At 53.3% G+C, this 24,720-nt stretch overlaps 1 protein-coding gene across 1 annotated transcript in view; it reads right to left on the reverse strand.

Moving 5' to 3' along the window:
• Nucleotides 1–2,637: 2,637 nt before the first annotated feature.
• LOC133358809 (dynein beta chain, ciliary-like) overlaps nt 2,638–24,720 on the reverse strand; it is a 34,638-nt gene continuing 12,555 nt past the window's right edge. The window contains 22 exon segments of the mRNA XM_061577257.1: nt 2,638–2,654; nt 3,664–3,754; nt 3,756–3,779; nt 5,946–5,993; nt 5,995–6,201; nt 6,863–7,292; nt 8,238–8,404; nt 9,203–9,425; nt 9,753–9,998; nt 10,422–10,636; nt 11,200–11,399; nt 12,235–12,370; nt 13,995–14,236; nt 15,021–15,172; nt 16,238–16,422; nt 17,009–17,135; nt 18,312–18,380; nt 19,533–19,647; nt 20,855–21,005; nt 21,361–21,477; nt 23,113–23,280; nt 24,048–24,302. Of these exon segments, the coding sequence (XP_061433241.1) occupies nt 2,638–2,654; nt 3,664–3,754; nt 3,756–3,779; nt 5,946–5,993; nt 5,995–6,201; nt 6,863–7,292; nt 8,238–8,404; nt 9,203–9,425; nt 9,753–9,998; nt 10,422–10,636; nt 11,200–11,399; nt 12,235–12,370; nt 13,995–14,236; nt 15,021–15,172; nt 16,238–16,422; nt 17,009–17,135; nt 18,312–18,380; nt 19,533–19,647; nt 20,855–21,005; nt 21,361–21,477; nt 23,113–23,280; nt 24,048–24,302 (3,585 nt within the window).

The following is a 24,720-nucleotide window of genomic DNA, read 5'->3' on the forward strand; positions in this document are numbered from 1 at the left end:
ATCGCAGTCACTAGATCCAAAGCACTTTTGGAATTTGCCCGCTATTCGTTCTCGTAAGCCCGGCGCTATCGGCACGAAGGTAGGTGCCGGGGTTTTTTCACAGACACAGTCCTGCGGCGGTTTCATAGTGCAGGGACTCCCTCTACTTACGAATATTCGACTTACGAACTTTCAGAGATACAAACAAGCCTGTCCTGTACGTCCAGTTGCCTGTTTGGACCGAGAGTCGAATGTTCAACCGCCGCGCAATAGATGGCGGTTGTGGTTTCTAAATATACAGAACGTGAAGAACCAGCGGCATCTACATCTACAGAACGTGAAAATCAATGACATCTACATCTACAGAACGTGAAGAACCAGTGGCGTCTACACATGCAGAACGTGAAGAACCAGTGGCATCTACATCTGCAGAACATGAAGAACCAGTGGCATCTACATCTACAGAGCATGAAAATCAAATGGCATCTACATCTACAGAACGTGAAGAACCAGTGGCATCTACATCTGCAGAACATGAAGAACCAGTGGCATCTACATCTGCAGAACGTGAAGAACCAGTGGCATCTACATCTACAGAATGTGAAGACCAGTGGCATCTACACATGCAGAATGTGAAGAACCATTGGCATCTACACATGCAGAACGTAAAGAACCAGTGGCATCTACATCTGCAGAACATGAACCAGTGGCATCTACATCGGCAGAACGTGAAGAACCAGTGGCGTCTATATCTGCAGAACACGAAGAACCAGTGGCATCTACATCTAAAGAACATGAAAAACAAATGGCATCTACATCTGCAGAACGTGAAAAACCAGTGGCATTTACATCTGTAGAACACGAAGAACCAGTGGCGTCTACATCTACAGGAGATTATATAACTTTTAAAGCCATTCCCCCGTGTTTAGTGTACACGCCGTACAACATGTTTCGAATCGAAGGGAATAAAGTTGGACTTACGAACAAATCGCGTTACGAACAGACCGCTGGAACCTAACTCGTTTGTAAGTAGAGGGGACCCTTACGGAAAAATGTTACTGCTGGGTGTCATCCCGCTTGAGTGATTATATTATTTAAATTTGTAGCGTGACGGCCGGCACAGAATATTGCCTGGCTCTTTGTCGAATTGACGTCCAATGGGAAGCAAACGGAGCGTATCGCATGGGTAATACCACATGCTGCAGCAATAACCAGGGCGGCCTAACGGATTCGAATCATGAACCTCAAGCGGTGAACGTGCCACCGCTGGACCATTTTAGCCAACGTCGTACAAAATTCATCATCAACACCATAGGCCCCTGGTTCCAGCCGGTCGGCCTTACGAACTTAAGATCTACTCCAGTGACCGACAGACTGACTCGCGTAGAGACAAACTAACTTCCAGGCGAAATTGCCTCTTGCCAACAACATCTGGTAAAGCAGCGGCGTTCGTTCAACAAGCCTCGCCCTGCTGATGAGACCCAGAGGCCTGAAACCGGCGCAGAGTTTGCTCGCTTTCGACAAACGCCGCTGAACAATATCGGCACGGTGGACTAAAAATCGCATTTGACTCATGATTATCATTTATACGTGGGTCGGCTACGGAGGTCTGCTGGGTTCTCCCACCAGCTGAGGGTTGGTGCCGTTGGAGAGAATGTCCAAGAGGTCGGCCGACGAGATGAAGTAGAAGCGAGGGAAGGCGAGGCGCTTGGTGTCCAGGTACTCGGCCAGGGCCTTCTCGCACAGCGCCAGCCTGCGGTCAAAGCCACGGCAAACGAGACGAGCGAGCGCGATCGCCCGCCCCCCCACGATTCGTCGTCAACAACTCGGCCTCGCGATCGGACCGTGGCCGTGGTGCGAGGACGGACGACAACCGAGCTGAACGTCGGCGATCTGAGTGCGACGCCGCTGCAGCGAACGACGATGCTGCGGGGCCTGGCCCGGCGATAAAGTTACGTTCTGTTCCCCTATGAAGTGGCGGTAGTAGTTGCGCTCCTGAAGAACACCGCGTCGTGGAAAAATCGCGTTGTAACGGATAATATACAATGTGGAGTAAAGCATAGTCGGCGATAACGCGCGAGATGCGTACTCAGCAGAGGTCGCAACCGGGTACCCGATAACCGTACCCTACCCGATACCCGGCTACCCGTACCCGGCCGGGTATGGGTACGGGTAGCCGTTTGCGACCCTGGTGCGGCCGGGTACGGGTACGGGTAGGCCGTGAGTCACTGGTGAGTAACCGTTTGTCACTCATTTCCCAACGTCTTGTCTCTTCTCACAATTCAAGTTCCTAGAATCAACCCACCCGCGCCTGCAACATGGCTTCATCCCAGAGGTCGCAATCAGGTACCCGATACCCATACCCTACCCGTACCCGGCCGGGTACGGGTAGGGTACGGGTAGGGTACGGGTACCCGTTTGCGACCCTGGTGCGGCCGGGTACGGGTACGGGTAAGGAATCAAAACCCGTTTGCGACCTCTGTTGGTAACGCAGCGCGCTGACCGCTACACTACCCTCACAATCACATGCACGCGCACGCACCTGCCCTGAATGTCCTCCAGCTGTTCATACAGCCCCGCTTGTTGGTGGCTTCCACCCGTTGGGGGTCTTCTCTCTGTGTCGTACGCCCTCTGCAGCGGAGTTCCGCGTCGATCCCCTCAAAGCGCTTGCTGTCCTGCGATCGGGGGCCGGAGAGAGATTCAGTTGAGTGAACCGCGTCGCTGCGAACGGCGGCGGACGATCCGCGGACGAGGAGCTGAGCCGGGGACTGCTCTGAAACGTTCCGGCAATTACACAGCCCTCTCCCCGTATCAACATTAACACGACGATCACCCCTTATAGACTTTAACAGACTCTTGGGGCAAGTGACTGTTAGCGAGCACCTATGAAAGGCCGGCACAGCACACGAGGGGGTGGGCGGCCAGCACCACGCCCGGCCGCCTTTGTCTCACCTAGTGGCGACGTTTAAACGTCGCACCAGGTACTCATTTGAGACTGAGTCGACCTACGGGAGGCCCAGGACCGGTTCAGATATTCGTCACTGGCGTTGGCCGTGAGCGGGAATCGAACTCGGGCGCCAGGTTCGTAGCGCTAACCGCTAAACACTACCGCTCCCCAACACACACAGACACACAGACACACAGACACACAGACACACAGACACACAGACACACAGACACACTGACACACAGACACACTGACACACTGACACACAGAGGCACAGACACACTGACACACAGACATACAGACACACACACAGACACACTGACACACACACAGACACACACTGACACACAGACACACTGACACACACACAGACACACACTGACACACAGACACACTGACACACACACAGACACACATAGCCACACAGCCACACAGACACACTGAACACAGACACACTGACACACTGAGACACAGACACATAGACACACAGACACACTGACACACTGAGACACAGACACACAGACAGACACACAGACACACTGACACACACTGACACACAGAAACACAGACACACCAGACACACAGACACAACAGACACACACGCGAGCGAGTTCCCTACAGACACCACCAAACCCCACCACGCGCACACGCAACAAGCGCACACCTCGGGCAGCTGCGAGCGGATGTCCTCGGAGCCGATGAAGATGCTCTCGAGGTGGTGACCACGTGCGCTGCACCTCCAGCCAGTGGAGATGACCGAGTCGGCCGTGGAGAGTGCGCCCGCTGCCAGCTCGACACCTCCTCCAGGAAGAACGCCACGTACTTGGAACGTCATCAAGTTCTGCAGCTGCACCTGCGGGGCGAGAAAGGAAATGGCGGGGGCAGGCGGAGGAGGAGGCGTGTGGGCGGTCGCCGCCCACGGCCTTCGTTTCGGTCCGAGCGGTGCCTTCCTGAGCTTTGGAGAAACTCGACGCTTGTCCGTTCGAAAGTTGAACGCCGGCGATAATGCGGATGAAACTCAAAACGTCGACGCGTAGAGCTTTCGCAGCCGAAATTGATTTGACTTTTTTTTGTGGGCGAGGACACGTAACGGTCGGACCGAATCTGTGTCATTGTGAAGCCTCCAACACCCGATAAACCGAATTATTTTATTGTTCATACTCTTTGGTTCTTCGGTAAGTCACGTAGGTGAAAATAATAAAAAAAATTAATGAAAAACTGAATGAAATCACGACGTTTCGGGCGGCAACACAAGCGTCCTTCTCAGGTGGAGGCCACCGCTGGCGAAACAATCGCTGAAGATATGCCAAGAGATGGCTGTAACAAGGGATTATTTTATTTTCAGCTCACCGCTAAGTTTATGGATGACCCTCCCCAACCGAATCTACGAGTTTCCCCCCCCCCCCCCCGCACATTGAGGATCAACGTCACACAATCAGAATATTTACTTTTCCTGCAGGAATCCGACGACCTGTAAAGCTCTTCTTTACGCATGCCCAGTAGGGGTGGGTAAGAACGTTGGAACAACGGTACAAAAACGCGATAGGAGTGCTACAAATGTCAATAAGCCACTTCGTTGAGCTATAATTTGTGGCCACGTCGCTTCTGAGAAGGAAGCTAATAGCTCAGAAAGCCTTTCCTGGTAAAAACTAAAAAATAGTTTATTTTTATTTTTATGTACGTTATCTTTTTACTGGTAGGAACCTCCTGGTTACACCAGCCCACAGGGGATTATTGTGTCCGTCCGTCCGTCGTGCAGGGAAGGGCTGGGTGGGGAGGGAGGGGAGGGGCTGGGTGGGTGAGGGTGGGGAGGGTGGGGCTGGGTGGGGAGGGTGGGGAGGGGCTGGGTGGGGTTGGTGGGGCTGAGTGGGGGTGGGAGGGGTGGGGCTGGGTGGGGAGGGGCTGGTCACCTCGTGGTGCCTTATAAAACTCAACGTTTAACCTACTCACGCCGGCTTGTGCTCGTCCTCACAGTCGGGCATATTTGCGGAATACACCACGCCGCCGTTGACCCTGGCTATTGACCGAGCAACCCAACGTTCCTACCAGCTCCCTCCGCAGGAATGTGTTATTTTTCATAATTTGCTCACCTTTCCTACACTTTCCACTCCTATCGTGTTTTATATTGTTCGTTGTAGCCTTCTGACCCTGTGCCCCGACTGGACACCTGCTTGAAAGCTCATCAGATTCCTCCTTGCAGTATAAATAAAGACTCTTGATTCCGTTAGCAATCGGCTGCGACGTTCCGCTTGCGACTGTCCCACGCATCACCCAGCCAAGGTGGACAGCCCGGAATTTAATTCCCACTTCCTTAGGAATGCTTGATACAGTCCCAAGCGAATTGCCACGTACCTAGCCACTACAATTCGTCGCAAGGATTGTTCCCCCCTGGGCTGAAACAACAATAAGTGGTGCATTAATTACCAGTTAATTGTCCATAATTACTCCTATTTGCTCGTTAATTTCTCGTTCATTTGTCCATAATCACTCCCTAATTATCTGTTATTGCTCCCTAATTGCTCATTAATTGCTCGTTCATCAATAGTTAATTGCTCGTTAATCGCTCGTTAATTGCTTGTACACGTTTGTGCCTGGCTGTGTCGGGTGGTGATGGAGGCCTTCCGTGTCCAGAGTCGGCAAGTAGCGGTCAAGGCCACGCCAAACAACCACCGCATTGAATGCTACGACTCTGGATCATGATTTAAAAACATAACTGACTCTAATAGTCATGTTTACAATGACTCGTCTGTACTGCCCGTGCCGTGTTCACCGTCTGTAACTGCCCGTGCAGTGTTCACCATCTGTACTGCCCCGTGCCGCGTTTACCGTCTGTACTGCCTGTGCCGTGTTTACCATCTGTACTGCCCGTCCCGTGTTCACCATCTGTACTACCCGTGCCGTATTTACCATCCGCTCTTCGGAAACCGTGTGAGCGAAGACGATTCGTGAAGCCGTCGATAAACACCAAAGGGCGATCGATCGATCGCACGAACGCTCCTCCCCCCCCTCCCCCACCCACCTGGTTCTCCTCCAGCGTCTCGATGAGCTCCTCGTCGGAGCGCAGCAAGCGGCACGGCGGTGCGCGGGTGCGGCTCGTAGCCGAAGCTCATCTGTCCCCAGGTGGAGCGCAGCTCACGGAGCACCTTCTCCATGCCCATCTCCTTCACTGCCTTGTCCACAATGGAGCGCACCTCGTCCTCAAACGAGTGCAGGTTCAGCTGCAGCAGGTCTGCCAGCGTGGTGTCTTCGTCCATCGAGAAGCGCACGCCCGTCGCCTGGGGGCCGCGCGACGCGCGGGGGGGGGCGACATGGGCGAAGAAGTTACACGCGGGAGAACGATACGGTGGGATGGGTAAAAGTAAAAGGCAAATGAGATGTGACAGCACGTGACAAATTAAAGTAAACAATTTATTTTTTATTTTACCAGGTAAGGCCCACTGAGCTATGCAGCTCTTTTTCAGAAGCGACCTGGCCATCACAATTGATAGCTCAACGAAGTGGAGAGAAAAAACCGGAGCACCGGAGAAAAATCCATGGGACCACGGGGAGGGAAAACACGCAAACTCCAAATATACAGCAGCAGGCATCAGCATCGGGATTGAACCCACGACCTCCTGTATACCAGGCGAGGTAGTTAACATCTCATAGCCACCGTGATGATGAGAGCCAGAGAGAGAAAAACACGCAAACTCCAAATATACAGCAGGCGTCAGCATCGGGATTGAACCCACGACCTCCTGTATACCAGGCGAGGTAATTAACAATATGAATGTACCAGCAAACTGTGCGGTAGTTCTCAACCTTTCTGCCAGTGCCCGCCCCCCCCCGACAATCGTGCGTCCGTCTTACGAGCGCGCGTACGCGCGTGCACGCGTGTGCTTGCGTACGTTGAAATCCTTTCACCCCGTACGTAGCCGAGTGCCCAGCCGCACCCACCTGCATGAGCTGCTGCCAGTGCCGCTCGCGAATCGCTGGGTTCTGCAGCTCGGCGACGGCTCGCAGCGACGTCATCATGTTCTTCACCTCCGAGTCGAGGCCCGAGAAGGCGTCCCACGCGCGCGTCTCCTTGTCGAGCGCACGGAGGTCGCGCGCGAACCGCTTGCACTCGGCGTCCATCGCGTCCACGTCCAGCTGCCGCCACCTGGTGTCGCGCCAGTCGCCCACGCTGGAGCGCACCAGCGCCGTCACGTCCCACAGCTCCCGGAGGGCGCGAGCCTCGCGGCGGCACTGCCGCAGCTGCCGCGCGTCCGGCACGGCCACCTCGAAGAGGCCGGCCGACTCGGCCAGGCTGGCCAGCGACGCCTCCATGGAGGACAGGTCGCGGTTCCAGGTGTCCAGCAGCGGATAGGGCTTGGCGCAGTCATAGCTGTGGGTGGGTGGGCAGGGATTTGAGGGTCGCGGCTCGGCTCGGCGCGACGCGGCGGAACCAAGTTTGCGTTTCGCGTGCCCGACAGCGCTCAATCTCCGACTCGGAAGTAACGCGGTGGCAAGATGTTAACTCCCTCGCCAGGTATACAAGAAGTCGTTGGTTCGATCCTGGCCATGAACGACTGCTGTATATTTGGAGGTTGCATGTTTTGCCCAGTAGGGTCGTGTGGATTTTTTCTCTGGGTCCTCCGGTTTTTGGTTCCACATTTAGAATCGTTTAGAGTATTTGTCCTCTTCTTGGTTCTTTCGGTAAAGTCACGTAGAAGGGAAATAACAAAATAATAAAAATCATTTTATACTTTTTTTTATAATTTTTCTTATTTTATTAGTTCCCTCCTACGTGACTTTACCAAAAGAACCAAGAAGATGAATCCTTGCAGTCACGAAAGCTTTAAATCGAAAAGTATTTGGCCTCCGCTATAAATGTCCATGCTGTGACGAGCCGCTTAGTTGAGCTATCATTTGTGACGGCCAGGTCGCACTCGGTGGGCCTCTCTTTTAGCCCCGCCCCCCCCCTCCCAATACGTTCCATTCATTGGCTACCACATTCTGATAAGCTCCTCCCCCCTCCTCCCCCTTAACTTGTATTTAAGAACTTGCATCTTGGAATCCCTGCCTCACTTGATGCAGCAAATCCAGGCTGTGACGGCCCCACCTGATGACGGAGACTTGTGTTGCCGTCCGAACGTCGTGATTTTTATCATTTTATTTTTATTAATTTTAATTTCCCTTTTGTACCTACGTGACTTTACCGAAAAAATAACAGTATACTTACCCAGTATAATAAAAAGTTTTAGTACGAAGAATCCCCCCAACCCCCGGGCCCCCCCCGGACCCCCCCCCCCCGGGCCCCCCCGGGCCCCCCTCCCCCTCCATCGCTCACCAGAACGGCGCCTTCGCTCGGAAGCGCTCGCGGAAGCGGTGCTGCTCCACGTCGAAGGCGGCGCACTTCCTGCGCAGCACGGCCACCTCGGCGGCCTGCAGCGGCGCCACCTGCTGCTTCATGGCCACCGCGCCCTTCTTCAGGTTCGTCCACTTCTCCGGCAGCTCCTGCGGCCGACGCGCGGTACGCACACACACGCAGAGGGAGGGAGACACAGAGAGAGCGGTGGGGAAGTGGTCGTTGTTAGTGGCTGCGGAAACTTGCAGGGCAGCCTGGGGCACCTCAGCCGAAGTGCCGCCCCTCTGTCGCCTACCAATTGATCTCCTCGGTGGCCGAGGACTGCACTCCGGACTCATCTGGGAGCGAGCTCCTAAAACAAAAACTGCCAGATGCACAACTATATAACGCAACGCGCATCCGTCACCGGGAACAGAAAACCGCTGGGTGCACAATGAACCCTATTTCTCATTCTGACGACGTACGTGTACGTGCACGTACGTCATCAGTTTTTTATTCTGATTCCGTTCCGATGACACACGCGTGCGTCGTCGCAAAAGTACGTCGACGAATTTGTACAACGTCGGAACGGAATCGAACGAAAAACTAAAGTACGATAACTTTATTGGTACCGAGGCTCCCACAAGGCCATGCGTGAGGGCGTGGGGGCACAAATTTGCGCCAGCTATCATAGAGCGCGGTCGTGTCGCTACAGTTCTCTGCGGTGAGCATAAGGTCTTTAAAAACAACGACGCCACTACGCTGAACCGCTCGCACGTTCCCAGATTCAGAGGACAGTCTCAGAAAGGGAAACGTTAAGCGCCACACCACGGCCACGGGTCTCTCGGCGCTGATATTGCCGTTATTGACGCTCTGACCCCTAGGCCCCGACTGGACACCTGTGAGAAAGAGCTTCATAGCTCACCGGATTCCTCACGCGGTCTAAATAAATATTCCGCTTCCGATACCTCGAGCTGCCTGTAGACGTCGTCCGGAAGCTCTTGGTCGTACGACTTGAGGAGCTCGATGGTCTCCTTGAGCGGCTCGAACATTGCGTCCGTGCTCGCCTGCCGCTCCTTGACGGCCATCAGGTGGCCCATGACGTCCACCAAGGCGTGGTAGTCGCCCTCCTTTATCTTCTGGCCCAGGCCCTCCTCCTTCTCCTGCACAAACTGCTCCAGGCCAAGGAGGCTGCGATGAGAAGGGGGGGGGGGGGGAGTAGGCAGCGTTCGAGAACCCAGTCTCGTTCCGGTTGGCCGGTCCAACCCCGGATTCCAACGCAGGTTCTCCCGCACCGCCGATTAGCGCGGTGTCGGCTATGTACGGTGAAAAACAAGTTCAACATACGTACTGGAGAAGCCACTGGGCTTGTGCACTTTTATATCTAGATTTAAAACGAATTTCTTTCGAACTGCTTTTTGGTACACACACACACATCGCCGCTACCACCACCACCGCGGCCGCCGCCAAACTCAAGGCCACCCGGGGGAGTCACAGCCAAGCGACGTCTCCACCCACCTGTTGGTGACGTGGTCGACCAGGTGCTGCTTGAACATGAGGCTCCAGCGCTTGATGATGTTGAGCAGCGACGCCTTGAAGGGGCGCGCGTCCACGCGCAGCCACCCCTCCGCCGTGGTGGACGGCTCGAGCCGCGACGCCTCCTCGTGCAGCCGCTCGTAGCTGTCCACCTGCTCGCGGAACTGCGCTAGCGTCGGGGGCTGCTCCATCACGCCCGCCGCGTGCCCCTCGTCGTCATCCGCCGCTCTGCCGCGCGAGTGGCGGGGGGCGGGGAAGAGGGGGGGGGGCGCCACGGCGGCAACAATTGCTCGTCATCGTCGTCATCGCGTAGTGTTTCTACCGTGCCGCCTCCCATGCAAGATGTCAGTCTGGTGTCTCGAGACGTGGGTTCCAACCGGATCTCTCGCAGGGCAGCGGCCCACGGAAGCGGATGACAACAGAGCTACCTCCGAAGTCCCTTCAAGTGACCTTTGGTTGGTCCGCACACAGCGGAGGGCCGAGTGTTTAAACGTCAAGAGGTGACACAATATTGTTACACGCGCAGGTCCACGCACCGCCGTACGTGGACCTGCGCCCGAATCGTCGCTCCCGTCGCGCCTGGCCGGGCGACGGTCGCCCCGGCGCGTAAACGATCCTACCCGCCCGCCGCCAAAACCCTCGTCGACTCACGTGTGTGCCGTGGCGAGCATCTCCACCTCCTCGGGGGTGAGCGCGTGGCCGTAGAGCAGGAACTGGCGCAGGTATTCGTGCCGGTCGTCGGCCCAGAGGTGCGCGTACGTCGCCAGCGTCGAGCGGTACTCCAGGCAGCGGGCCGCCGCGGTGCGCACGCGCCGCATCAGCTCGTCCCGCATGTCGGCCAGGTCGACCATGTCCTCCATGTCCGCCTGTCGACGACAAAGGCGGAGGCCCCCCCCCCCCCTCATCGTTAACCGGGGCAGCGGCGAGGGTTGGTGGATCGCCGCACGAGGGTCGTGAAACTCCCTTCCCCGCGCGGGTGGGCGTCGAGGAGGCGCCAGGAGAAGGCGGTACGGCCAAAAGTGTGGACGCCCAACTTCTGTCCGTACGTCATAGAGCGTTTCCCCCTCGCACGTGTGCGTTTTCTCCGGGTGAGCCGGTTTCCTCCCACATCTTAATAATACAGGACAGCAGAGCTTGGGTGGGCAATCGTTGGCACCTGCTCACTGCATGGCTGCCTTCTCGCTTGCTTACGCTTCCTTTGCGTCGCTCTCTCTCTTCAAGAGCAAGCGAACACTGTGCTGAGCTTAGCAAGAGGAAACAAACAGATAAAGGCACAGCACCGCAATTACCCGCTCAAGCCCCTGGTACCGGAAGGGTCTTGAGCGCTGCGTGCGCGAAGCGGGGGCCGAACGTCGGTGACCGCGGCGGGGGAGGGGGGTGGGGGGAAAGGGGGACACGTCTTTGGCACGACGCCCCACGCCGCTCGCACCTGGTAGTGCGGGAAGCTGCTGTGCGCGGCGAGGCGCGGCACCAGCGACGAGACGCGGTACACGTCGTTCACCAGCGCCTCCACCAGGTCCGCGAGGCCGTCCCCGCTGTCCTGCTCGTCCAACGACGGGCTGAACACCAGCTCGGGCGCCACCAGCTCCAGCCGCACTTTGAAGAGCGGAGCTCCGCACGTCCGAGCATCTGCGCGACAACGTTTACAAGTGGCAATGTTTACAAAAGGGTCTATCCGCCCACCGCCACGTGGTGATGCTACATCTTCGTGCAATATATTGGGCACCACGGTGGTGAGATGTTAACTACACTCTTAGTTCTTTCGGTAAAGTCACGTAGGTAAAAAATGTAATAAAAAATTATAAAATAAAACAATGAAAATCACGACGTTTCGGAGGCAACACAAGTCTCTGTCATCAGGTGGGACCGTCACAGCCAGATTAGCTGCATCAAGCCTTGATGCAGCTAATCTACGTGACTTTACCGAAAGAACTAAGAGTATGAATCCTTGCAGTCACGAAAGCTTCAAATCGAGATGTTAACTACCTCATAATAAACGTTCTTGGGTTAGATCGCGTTATTTATAAATGTGTCATAACCCTCCACCACCCAACACGGCCAATCAGCAAAAAAGTGTCACGTTGAAAAAAGACAAATAGTTCACTACTTTAAACCCAAAAATGTTTATTATGAATAATATTGGTCGCGAAAGCCTACGTGTTAAACCGTTAACTACCTCGCCTGGTATACAGGAGATCATGGGTTTTATCCCGACCCTGTCGCCTGCTGCTGTATATTTGGAGTTTGCGTGTCTTTCTCTCTCTCCCCCCGTGGTCGCGTGGATTTTCTCCGGGTCCTCCGGTTTTTCCCTCCACATTTAGAATCAACATCACACGTTTAGAGTATCTGGCTGCTATAAATTTCCACGTGACAAGCCACTTCGTTGAGCTATCGCTCGAGGCCAGCTCTGCGGGCCTTAACTGTTAAGTTGAAACAATAGTTGAATAGCTTCAGTCTCTCTCACCCATGTTCTCGATGAGGAACTTGAGCGAGCACTCGATGGCCGTGAAGAACCCATCCACCACCATCTCGTCCACGTACTCCACGTACGCCTGCCACTCCTCCGAGCTCGCGTCCGCTTGCAGCAGCTCCAGGTTCTCCTGAGAGACAGCGGCCCCCGCGGGCACGACGGCCGGGCAGCGGGAGGGCACCGTTAAACCCGTGTGTCCCGGTGGCGGGCGTCGCTCGCTCTACATCGGCTTTTAGCGGCGCGCTCCGCAGGACTCCACGGGAGGTGGGAAAATCGCCGGCCTAATTCGCGGCCTTTAATCGCAGCGCTTAGCCCACGGAGAAAATTCCACATTCCCATGGCCGTTGACTTCGCCCAAGGAGGAATCCGTTTCATCGGCCTCCGTGGAACGAACGGCACGATTTGAATTTGCGGCCCTCCCAGTTTTCGAATCACTTTCTCCAAGCCCAAATAAATGACCGCATGTAGCGAAATGCTGAATTAATGCGTTGAGTATTGTTATCTGCCTCGCCTGGTGTGCAGGAGGAGTTTGTGTGTCTCTCTCTCTCTCCTCTTGGTCACGTGGATTTTTCTACGGGTTTTTCCCTCCACATTTAGAATCGTCGTGCATTCGAGAGTATTTTTTACCGCTGTAAATTTCCACGTGACAATAAGCCACTTCGTTGAGCTATCATTCGTGATGGCCAGGACGCTTGTGAAAACGAGCTCTCTATATACACACAATAGAACCCCTCTTAACGACGGTAATTGGCTCCACGAAACCGGTCGTTTAGTGATTTGGTCGTTAAGCGAGAAGAGGAAATACACGTCAAAGGCTTAATTCGTTCCGATAGCATCAAAAGTTACACTTTATCAACCAAAAAATAAACTTCATATTTAAACAATAGATATGAATACATAAAGATACAAACAACATTATAAGCACATAAAATTAAAAGAAACATAGTTAATCAATGCATCAATTAATATTTACTGTACCTACAACAGCCGGTTGTTAACAGGGCAATGGTCGGTAAGCAAAGACGTTGGGCTCTATGGAGGCACGACACCACTATACACTACATTATACACTACGCTATACACTACACTACTATACACTACCCTATGCACTACTATACACTACACTATATACTACATTATACACTACACTAAACACTACACTACTATACACTACACTACTTTACACTATACTATACACTACTATACACTACACTATCCACTACTATACACTACACTATACACCAGAGGTGTGGACTCGAGTCATGTGACTTGGACTCGAGTCAGACTCGAGTCATGAATTTGATGACTTCAGACTCGACTTGGACTTGCATAACAATGACTTTGTCCCACCTCTGAGATGTGGACTCGAGTCATGTGACTTGGACTCGAGTCAGACTCGAGTCATGAATTTGATGACTTCAGACTCGACTTGGACTTGCATAACAATGACTTTGTCCCACCTCTGCTATACACTACATTATACACTACACTATACACTACACTACTATACACGACGCTACTATACACTACACTACTATACACTAAACTATCCACTACTATACACTACATCACTATACACGACACTACTATACACTACGCTACTATACACTGCCTCTATGGAGGCCTGTTGTTAAGCGATCAGTCGTTAACAGCGGTGGTAGATAACAGGGGTTTTGCTGATTAGCTCAGCGGGGCCTTACAGGGTAAAATACAACAACAAAAATCTGCACTTTAGTTTCGGTTAACCCGCGTACCTTGAGGAGCTCGTGAATCTTGTGGCCCGAGTCCCGCAGCGACTGGTACCGTTTCTCCAGCCGCTCCTTGCGATCGTCCAGATTGAGGAGCGTCTCCCTCTTGCCTTCCTTGCGCTCGAAAACGGGCGACACCCAGGCCTTCATGAGGCCGCAAGCCACCTCCACGTTCTCCTTGGCCTTCTGCGTGCGACTCTCCAGGCCCTTGACGAGGTCGCGCGTCGTCTGGATGTACTCCCACACGCCTGGCAGCGCGTGGACACGTAGCAACAGGAGCGGCGTCAGTTTGATCACGGGTGGCCGAAACCGTGATTTAAAATACAGACTATTTCCCCTACCTATACAGTCTACATAACCTCGTGCCACGGCAGCTCTCTCGCCTTCTTCAGCAGTTGTTTATTGATGCAGTTGTCCCACCTGATGACGATTGCTTGCGTTGCGATCGAAACGTCGTGATTTGTTTCATTTTATTTCCAACTACGTGACTTTACCGAAAGAACCAAAGAGTTATTCTTTGGTTCTTTCGGTTAAGTCACGTCTAAATATAAAATAATAAATGAATTTTAATTTTTTTATTTATTATTTTATCTTTAGACGTGACTTAACCGAAAGAACCAAAGAATAATTCCTGCAGTCACGAAAGCTCCATAATTAAGATAGAACCAAAGAGTATAAACAAAATTTGTTTTTTACTATTTCTGTTTCACAAGGTAAGGCCCACTGAGCTATGTAGCTCTTTTTCAGAAGCCACCTGCCCGCAAATGATGGCCCCAACAAAGTGGTCTATCACGTGAAACTTTAATAGCAGGCAAATACTCTCAACGTATCTTTCCAAATGTGGAGGGGAAAAACCGGTGGAACCGTAGAATAATCCACACGACCACGGGGAGAGAGAATAAGCAAACTCCAAATATGGAGCAGGCGTCAGGGTTGGGATAGAACCCACGATCCCCAGGCGAGGTAGTTAACATCTCGCCACCGCGGCTCGCGTGAACACCTGCGTCACACAGCCACCCCTACTCGCCGCACCTTCACTCTTCCAGCAGAGCGTGCCCTCTGCCAGCTCCAACTTGTCATCCACCTCCTGGAGCTGCCCGGCCACGAGGGGCAGCTCCACCTCCAGCACGGAGCGCAGCACCTTGTTGTACCAGCCGACCGTCAGCTCCAGGCTCTCCACGCACCTGCACCCCGAGCGTCCCAACGTGGCAGAGTAAAGGTGCGGCCCTGCAAGTGCTTGCGCACACAGCTGCTGGAGGAAGGACCTCCACTAAGGCAAGCCACGAGAGAGGCTTGCTGGAGGGTGTTTTGACCTCCTCTTCCACGTTGACCAGACATCCCAACGGAAGAATATGTGGCAGTTACCCACACGTTACCCCACCACACGCGGCCAACTGCGGTGCATCCGTGTATCCTAATGGATGGAAAGAGGTGGGGGTTGTTTCATGAACTCGCTAATTTCTTCAAACGTCACACCGGGAGATCAAAGTGGAAACCCCTGGATTGCAAGTGGCAGAACCTCCTGAAAACTGGACCATGTGCGCCGGTGAGGCTTTTCCGGGTTAATATAATTGGCATCATTATTTCCTCGAGGTAACTTTTATCCTCTAGCGCTGCCCCAAATATCTGCAAATTGATCCGCGAATCGATGCGCCCACCGATCACCACGACCGCTCTACAGCTAACCAGCCTGGCCGCTCAGCCGTAGATCGAGCGGCTCATAGTCGGAAGGTCGCCAGTTCATCGTCCCTCCAAAATGAGTCCCGCTCTGTGGGGAGGTGAACAGTGGTTGTCCTGTGGGTAGACTCACCCTACCACAGGAATGTGGAATTGCCACCACTGGTTCTGAGACGGGCACCGCCTCCATACTTATTTGACTTTTTGTTGACTATTCGATGCTGTTGCAGGGAGCGGTAGTGCAGCAGTTAGAGCGCTGCACGAAGAACCTGGCAAACCCAAATTCAATTTCCAGCTCACGGCCACCACAAGTCACGATTATCTGAACCGTTCCTGACTCTCCCGTTAGGTAGACTCAGCCTCAAATGAGTACCTCGTGCAGTGTGTAAACATCGCCACTCGGGAGACAAAGGCGGCCGGGCATGATGCTGCTAACCACACATCCCACTCGCGTGCCGTGCCGGCCTTCATAGGTGCCACTCGCGGACAACACTTTCCCCAACAGTCTGATAAGGCTACACGGGGGATCTTTCTCTTTGCTGTCGCTGGACAGGCATCGGGCCGCAACTCACCGCCGCAAATCCTCCCGCCCCGCGTACAGTCTCTGCGCCTCCTCCGGCACGGACTTGAGTCCGCCAAAATCTTGCTCCCCTGCCAAACTACCACCGACGCTGCCAGCGCTGCCACCGCCACTGCCGCCGCCACCGCCACGGGCCAACAACTCCAGGTACCGCACCTCCCGCAGCACGGCCACCAGCTGTGGAGGCACACAGTTTCAGTTTTTCAGTTTCAGTTATTTGGAATAACCCTGTAAGCCATTCGGCTCTTGATTCGGGTGCAACCGCAACAAACAATAAAATGTAATGTACGCAATTAAATCTTCCAAAAAAAGCACCATTTGTTTATGCTGCGGAATGGAGGCAGGGCCTCAACAACACTCTGCGAGGGGCGGCGACGCGACCCCAGCGGTCGCGTGCCTGCCGTCCTGTCGGTAGGAGCTCGCGGGTTCGAGCCCAAGCGGCCGCCCTGGTTAACGACAAAGTACCCCGCACCGCCTGCTTCGAAGTGGAAGACACCAGCTCGGAACGAGCCATAATTTGCCGAATGTGATCAATGATTACCTAAAAGATCACTTAATCGGGCAAAGCCACATGGCAACATTGCTCCCTACTTGCCAATTCATTCCCGCAGCTGCGTTCGCCTTGTACTGCGCAGGGACGGCTGACACTGAGGGTCCCCCCCCCCCCACTCACAAAACAGAGGCTCCCTTAATGGCCTGGCGTGGCAGTTCGATCGCTTGTTTGCTAAAAAATTTTCAATCATGCTGGTGTGGGATCACATGCCTGAGGGTTGAAGTTGACCGATATGAGGCGAGTCTCAGGGTCCCGGCAGATGAGCGGCTGGGACAGGTTGAATTCCGACCTCTCGCCCACGGACTGGGCCCACTCGGCAAAGAGACGCTCCTTGTACCTGAGTTGCGCACGCGCCGACAGACACCGTCGGCTCGAAACTCCTTCGGCTCAACAGCTGCACGGCGGGGGGCGCACCGTGTCGACATCGGAAGGGCAATGGGAATCGAGTGAGGCTCGCTCAGTTTCGAGATTTTCGCCGATGGCAGGCCCGAAGGCGGGGAAAGAAAAAAAACGCAAGGCAGCAAACAGCACCGTTGAAGGTGTAAATCGTTTTGACTGAGCAACAGAGACGATGGGAGAGGGAATTCAAAAAGGGGAGAAGTGGAATGGAAGAAGCAGAAAGAGAAGTCAGGGTGACCTACAGGGTGGCGGCCGTGGTGGTCGTGGTGGTGGCGGTGGTGGTGGCGGTGGCGTTGGTGGTGGTGGTTGAACACAGAGTGGACGAGGTGAAATGGTCAATTCTAGATTTGAAGTTTTCATGACTGCAAGGATTCATACTGTTTGGTTTTTTCGGTAAAGTCACGTAGGTAAAAAATTTAAATAAATTAAATCAAATTTTGCTGTGACGGTTCCACCTGATGACGGAGGCTTGTGTTGCCTCCGAAACGTCGTGATTTAATTTAGTTGTTTTCATTTTATTATTTTTATTTTTCACCGACGTGACTTTAACCGACAGAACCAAAGAGCATGGATCCTTGCAGTCACGAAAATTTCAAATCTAGAAATAAGCCAATTCACGGAGCTGTATAATTTGTGGCCAGTTTCACTTCTCAAGTAGAAAAGAAAGTTTATAGTTGAGTAATCTGAACACACGGCCATTCCTCCCGGTTTGTTCTCCACCTCCCCTGCCAAGGCACAAAAAAATTAACCCGGAAAAACAAAGTTTTTCACTATAAATCCTTTATATGCGTGTTCAATGGGCCACAACCCAGCCCACATTGGTCTTTGAAACGGGCGGCTAGAGTCCTCTCGTCCTCTGGCTTGAGATGGCTGCCACCTATGGGTCAGATGATTGCCTGCCACCATTAAGCAATTGGTAATTAAATGTAATTTTTTTTTACCTAAAAAGTGTAAAATTTTGGAATTTTTTTTTCACGAAAAGAAATTGTCACGCACAACGAGTCTGTGTGCAAAATGTCAGCTCGATTGGCGCAAGCAAGCAAGCAAGTGAACTTAATATAAAGGATTTAAAAAGGGGTCCGCCTCGGCCGTTGACGCCCATTTCACCTCTCACCTATTGAGCAGCTCGATCATCTCCTCGTACTTCTGCATCATGCTGTGCGCCTCGACCGTCTCCATGCACCTGCACCGGCACCGGCGTAACGGGGCACAAGGCAGCGAGCCGCAAGTCAGACTTGCATCCAGCGACGGGGGGGTGGGGGGTTGGGGGGGTGGGGGGGTGGGGGGGGGACCAGCTGTCCAGAGTGCCACCGGTTCGATTCCATCTCAGAATTTTTCAAAATATTTTTTTTTTCAGAATATTCGTTTATACTGGAGGAATCTGGTGAGCCATGACGCTCTTTTTCAAAAGACGTCCAGCAGTTTCACAGATGTCCAGTAGATTCCATACCCTGGTGCGGCACTTGATACGATGGGGGGGGGGGGGGGGGGTGGAAGCATCTTTCTTATAACCCACCCCCCCCCACCCACCCCATCGCAGCGCTACCTCTGTCCATCCAGCGGTAGAAATGGGCTAACCACCGTCAGCCAGTTGGCAAGTTACGTGTGGTGGGGTAAAGTGTGGGTAACTCCCACCTCCCTCGAAGTCATTTGGCCAGCGCAGCAGAACGAGTGGGTCACACACCCTCTAGAGTTCCCTCGCAGTGGACGCCCGTCCATCAGCAGTGGCGTGATCAAGCAATTGCAGGGCTGCACCTTTACCTTTATACCCAAGCGTGATGATCTCCTGCTAATAAACAACCTAAGACTTTAAAAAGCGCATTTCTGCAAGGCACTTGACGCGCTGAAATGGGTACACCCACGGTTAGCCGATTTGTAGGCCACGTGTGTGGTGGGGCTAAATGGACAGAGGCAACCGCCACGCACATCTCTTTCTCTCTCTCCCCGTGGTCACGTGGATTTTTCGCCGGGTCCCTTGGTTTTTCCCTCTATATTTAGAATGAACGTGCTTTTAGATTATTCGGCTGCCATACATTTCCACGTGATGATAAGCCACTTCGATTAGCTATCATTTGTGAGAGCTATACGGCTCAGCGGGCCTTACCTGGTAAAATAAAAAAAATAGTTTACAACTTTCGTTTATCTTCTTGGTTCTTTCGGTAAAGTCACGTAGAAGGGAATAAAATACATTTATCATGTTTTCTTTTTATTATTTTATTATTTCCCTTCTACGTGACTTTACCGAAAGAACCAAGAAGATGAATCCCTGCAGTCACGAAAGCTTTAAATCGAAAGTTTTCATTTAGGCGGTGAACTGGAGCAGAGGGTGACGTACCGGTGGGAGAAGTGCTTGAAATTCCTGTAGGGAACCTCGATCCTCCCTTCCAGCAGCTGGGCCCAACGCAGGCCTCCCGCCACGTAGGGCATGTTCTTACTGACGGGCGGCCGGCCTGCGGGTGCAACGTCGGAGGGGTTCATTCGATCGCGTTTCGTTTCGCGAGGGCCACGCTACAATATAATAGAAGTCAACGTTTTTTTAATATATGTCTGAGTGTGTGTGTGCACAGTTCCGAGGAATATAAAGGCCCCGAGCTGTAAGCGCGCTGCCCTACGAACCCGGGTTCCATTCCCGCTCACGGCCAACACCAAGTGACGATTATCTGAACCAGTCCTGGGCCTTCCCTAGGTCGACTCAGCCTAAAATTAGTACCTGGTGCAGTGCGCAAACATCGCCACCGTGGAGACAAAGGCGGCCTGGCGTGGTGCTGGTCACCCACGCGCTCGTGTGCCGTGCCGGCTTTCATAGGTGCTGCCACTCGCGAACAGCACTTGCCCCAACCGTCTGTTCAAGGCTATACGGGGATCTTTGTCTTTGTCTTGAGGTGTTTTAAATACTTTACACAACTCCTATTCACTCCAGCCCTCTCTCTCTCTGTGCTGTGAGGAAGGGCCACTGTTATTCACGAGTGTGTTGATTTCATTTCTAATTGAAGGAAAACACAAAAAATCAACCCACAAGGCACAAACACAATGAAGATGGATCGCACTACGCGACGGACGCCATCCGCTATGGCTGCGCGCGTGCTTCGTCGCAGACGCAAAGTGGCGAGCAACTTAGAGCGCTAATCGTTGTGTAGCGGGCGAGAACAAACGTGTCGTTTTTTGACCGCAGAAAGGTTAGGGACACTTGGTGGATAAGGGATGATGGACGGGAGGGAGTTGCAAATTCGAGCATTTAAGACAAAAGAGGCAGCAGGAGATGCGTTTTATCCCACCGCGTGGTGGCTGAACGCAGTGTGGCTGGGAGTTATAAAGGCGAGGAGGTTCACCAGAGCGACGACCATGGTGGCAGCGTTCAAAGAGAAACAAGGCAGTGACTGAACAGCAGCGAGAGAAAGACTGGAGCGCATCAGAGGGCACGGACGCAACAAAAGACAAATATCACCCTCACAGCTGTTACAGACCGGCCAGGGCAAGTGCTCTCTGTCGCCTCAATCCACTGCTGGATGGAACGACCCCAAGCTGTTGCCCTCTCTCAGGATCCCGCAAACGTAAACGATCCGCCGAGCTCCTGTGCTTTTACGAGCGCTGTTAGCGAGCGCCCGTTGAGGCCGGCGAGGCACACAAGGCCCGCCAGGCAGAGCTAGGAGCACGCACCCAGGTCCTTCTCCGTGGCGATGTGTCGGTTGTAGATGACCTTGGCGCTGTCCAGGTCGTGGTCGAACATGGTCACGAGGCGCGGCAGGTGTACGTTGGCGTCTTCCGCAATCAGAGGCCTCTCCAGCAGAGAGCCGAACATGTCAATGAGCTGCGCGGGGAAACAACACCCAAGGTCAAAGTACTTGACATGAAATGTATTTCTTTCACGTGTAATTTTTTATCATAACATCATACATTGCAACATTCTGCCTTTCCGGGCGGTAGTAGCATGGGCATCGACGGTACCAAGCAGGCACACCGGACTCATCAGAGCAGGCGGGTGGAGGAGGGTGACATGAAATAAAATGTACATCTTGTTTGACGTCCGAGCTGCCGTAGGGTTATTGTCGTCAATCTGACCAAAGAGAGCTCCTGGAGGTCATGGTGAGAGGTCACAGGCGCACAGAGGCCCTCGTCATCCAGCAGCGGATCGACAAACGGGGCGCTGCGTGTGCGCCAGATACCTTGAAGGCGTGCTCCACGCTCAGTGCGTCGGCGAAAGCTTGGCAGAAAATCGCTCCGAGCTGCCGGTCGCTGTCTTCAACCTGAATCTTGAAGTTCCGTACGTCCTTTTCAAACTCCTGCGCAAGGACAGCGTGGTCAGAGACAACATCTAACACAGGGTCCTTCATTGCAAGGTCCGCGGGCCACTGACGGCCATCTGGTGGCCTTTAGTGCGACACCCCCAACTTTACACAAATGTGAAAACGCCCCCTATCATCTTCTTGGTTCTTTCGGTAAAGTCACGTAGAATGGATAATTCGCACGACGTTTCGGCCAAAACGCAAGCAGCCGTCCTCAGGTGAAGAACAGGTCTGTCGAGAAGACAGAGTCTGAATGAAACACCCCAGGCTTGGAGCGTCTATTTAAGCTGGGTTGGAGGGGGAAGAGTGCCTTGACAAAATAATTTGCATATCAAGAGGAATTTAGCATATTTATGGGAAATGCAGATATGGGATTAGTACTACTTGTGAAATGCGTAGGAGGTGGGCGGGGGGTTTAAAGTCATATTATGCCCGTGCATTATGCCCCCTATTATCATTGTCGTCGTGCTGTCAAACCCCCAATGGTTTCAAATGTGTGGTGGCCCGCACACACCGATGATGTCTTATCGGCAAAAGTGCCCCCACACCCCCTCTGAAAATTAGTGAAGAACACTGGTCTAACCGAAAACACGTAGGTTGTCACGGCCAAAGGGTGGGGCCAGGTTTGTGTGAAGACCCCTCCACCACCCTCGGTACGGCTAAGTAAATTAAATCGTCACGTGCACAGGTGTTGTTTAGCGTGCCATTTGCGATCATTTCATATGCACTTCTGCGGCCGTCTGGAACATCCTTCCTTCTGATATCAGGAAGTCACTGGGAGCTCGATTGAAAACTTAGTTCCTTAGAACTGATTTTTTGTGTTTAGTTTGTTGTCCTTCCCCCGCACCTCAGATAAGCACGGTTGGCTACGTACGGTGCGAAAGAACTTCAACATACGTACGTTTCAGCTCGCCGTTGATTCTCACAAACAATACCAGAATTAAACTAAAAACTTTTTTTTATTTCACCAGGTAAGGCCCACTGAACTTTATAGCTCTTTTTCAGAAGCGGCCTGGCCACAAACGATAGCTCAACCAAGCGGCTTATCACGTGGAAATGTATAGCAGCCAACAACTCTAAAATGCGTGTTCTTTCTAAAATGTATAGGGAAAAAGACTGGAGGACCCCGAAAAAAGTCCACGTAACCACAAGAAAAACACGCAAACTCCAAATATACAGCAGCAGGCGTCAGGGTCAGGATCGAACCCACGACTTCCTGCATACCAGGCGAGGTAGTTAACATCTCCTAGCCACCGTGATGATGATGAGAGAGAGAGACACGCAAACTCCAAATATACAGCAGCAGGCGTCAGGGTCGGGACCGAACCCACGACCTCCTGCATACCAGGCGAGGTAGTTAACATCTCATAGCCACCGTGATGATGATGAGAGAGAGAGACACGCAAACTCCAAATATACAGCAGCAGGCGTCAGGGTCGGGACCGAACCCACGACCTCCTGCATACCAGGCAAGGTAGTTAACATCTCCTAGCCACCGTGATGATGATGAGAGAGAGAGACACGCAAACTCCAAATATACAGCAGCAGGCGTCAGGGTCGGGACCGAACCCACGACCTCCTGCATGCGAGGCGAGGTAGTTAACATCTCCTTGCCACCACGGATTCGCAAACCTGGTTTGTCACGTCCAAGGAGTCGTAAGTTTTCTCGGAAAACTGCCCAAACAGCTCCTGGAACTGCTGGTGGATGTCGCAGATGCGTTGGCTCAACACCCGGCCACGGAGGCCCCCAATCTCAATCTTCTCCAGCTTGAACATGTCCACGGCCGTCACCAGCAGCTCCTGTCAGGGTGGCGGGGAAATGGACGGGGTGGATGCACCATCGACACATCCGCACGCATACCACGAAGACAAAGACTATTGGGGCAAGTACTGTTCGAGAGTAGAACCTATGAAGGCCTGCACGGCACACGAGAGGGTGAGTGGCCAGCACCACGCCCGACCACCTTTGTCTCCCTAGTGGCGATATTTACACTCCGCACCAGGTACTCATTTGAGGCTGAGTCGACCTTGGGGAGGCCCTGGACCGGTTCAGATAATCGTCACTTGGTGTTGGCCGCGAGTGGGAATGGTACTCAGGTAGCCGGGTTCGTAGGGTAACGTGCTAACCGTTACACTACCGCTCACCCACACATACCACCATGCCCACTCTCACCAACACGACCGCCACAACCACAAAATCAACGGCGTTTTATGTTTAGCTGGTTGTCCTTCCCCCGCACGGTTGGCTACGTACGGCGCGAAAGAAGCATCAACATACGTACACACACCATTGCATCCAGCTGCCCAGTAGCGTCCTTCACGAGCCTCCTCCACAACAGACGCCGATCTGTTATGGAGGAGGCAAGTCCGCAGCTACAGATGTTTCCCGTTACCAACTACTACCACCATCACCGCCGCCTGTAGCCCCAACTACCCCCACAATAACGACGTGGCGACTGCCAGGACCCACCCCAGGCTCACTTGCGCCGTGGATTTCGGCGCTCGGCTCTCACCGCCACCGGGAGAAGTTAGAGATGATGGGGAGGACGGAAATGTTGGAATCTCACCTCCACGTCGGTGACTCTCTCCGTGAAGCGGTCGAGGCGTGAGAAGACGGCGTTGGGCGGGAAATCCCAGCCGTCGTCGCCGCCGTCATCGCCGCCATCGTCATCGCTGCCCTTGCGCAGGGAGGGCAGGGCCGCCCTCTCCTCCTCGTAGACGGAGCGGAAGAGGCGCAGGATGGAGAGGGCCTCGCGCACTCGGGCCAGGTTCTCCTCCGCCTCGCCCTTCAGCACCTCCTCAGCGTTGATGAACGTGCGGGCCTACGCGCAGTGATATCTTGTTGTTGTTGTTTTTCGTTTTACCAGGTAAGGCCCCTGCCGGTACGTCACCCTCTGCGCCGTTCACCGCTTAAGCTAAAGCTATAAACTACTTTTTATTTTACCAGGTAGGGCCTCATCTTCTTGGTTCTTTCGGTAAAGTCACGTAGAAGGGAAGTAATAAAATAATAAAAATAAAACAGGTAGGGCCTGCTGAGCCGTATAGCTCTTTTTCAACAGCGATCTGCCTGTCGCAAGTGATAGGCCAACGAAGTGGCTTATTTGCGTGGAAATGTCATTGCAGGCAAGTACTCGAAACACACGTGACCGCGGGGAGAGAGACACGCAAACTTCAAATATACAGCAGGCGTCAGGGTCTGGATGGAGCCCGCGACCTCCTTGCATGCCAGGCGAGGTGGTT

Source organism: Lethenteron reissneri, chromosome 63 (genome assembly GCF_015708825.2).
Source record: "Lethenteron reissneri isolate LAM-NWPU_2019-01 chromosome 63, ASM1570882v1, whole genome shotgun sequence".
NCBI classification, from domain to species: domain Eukaryota; kingdom Metazoa; phylum Chordata; class Hyperoartia; order Petromyzontiformes; family Petromyzontidae; genus Lethenteron; species Lethenteron reissneri.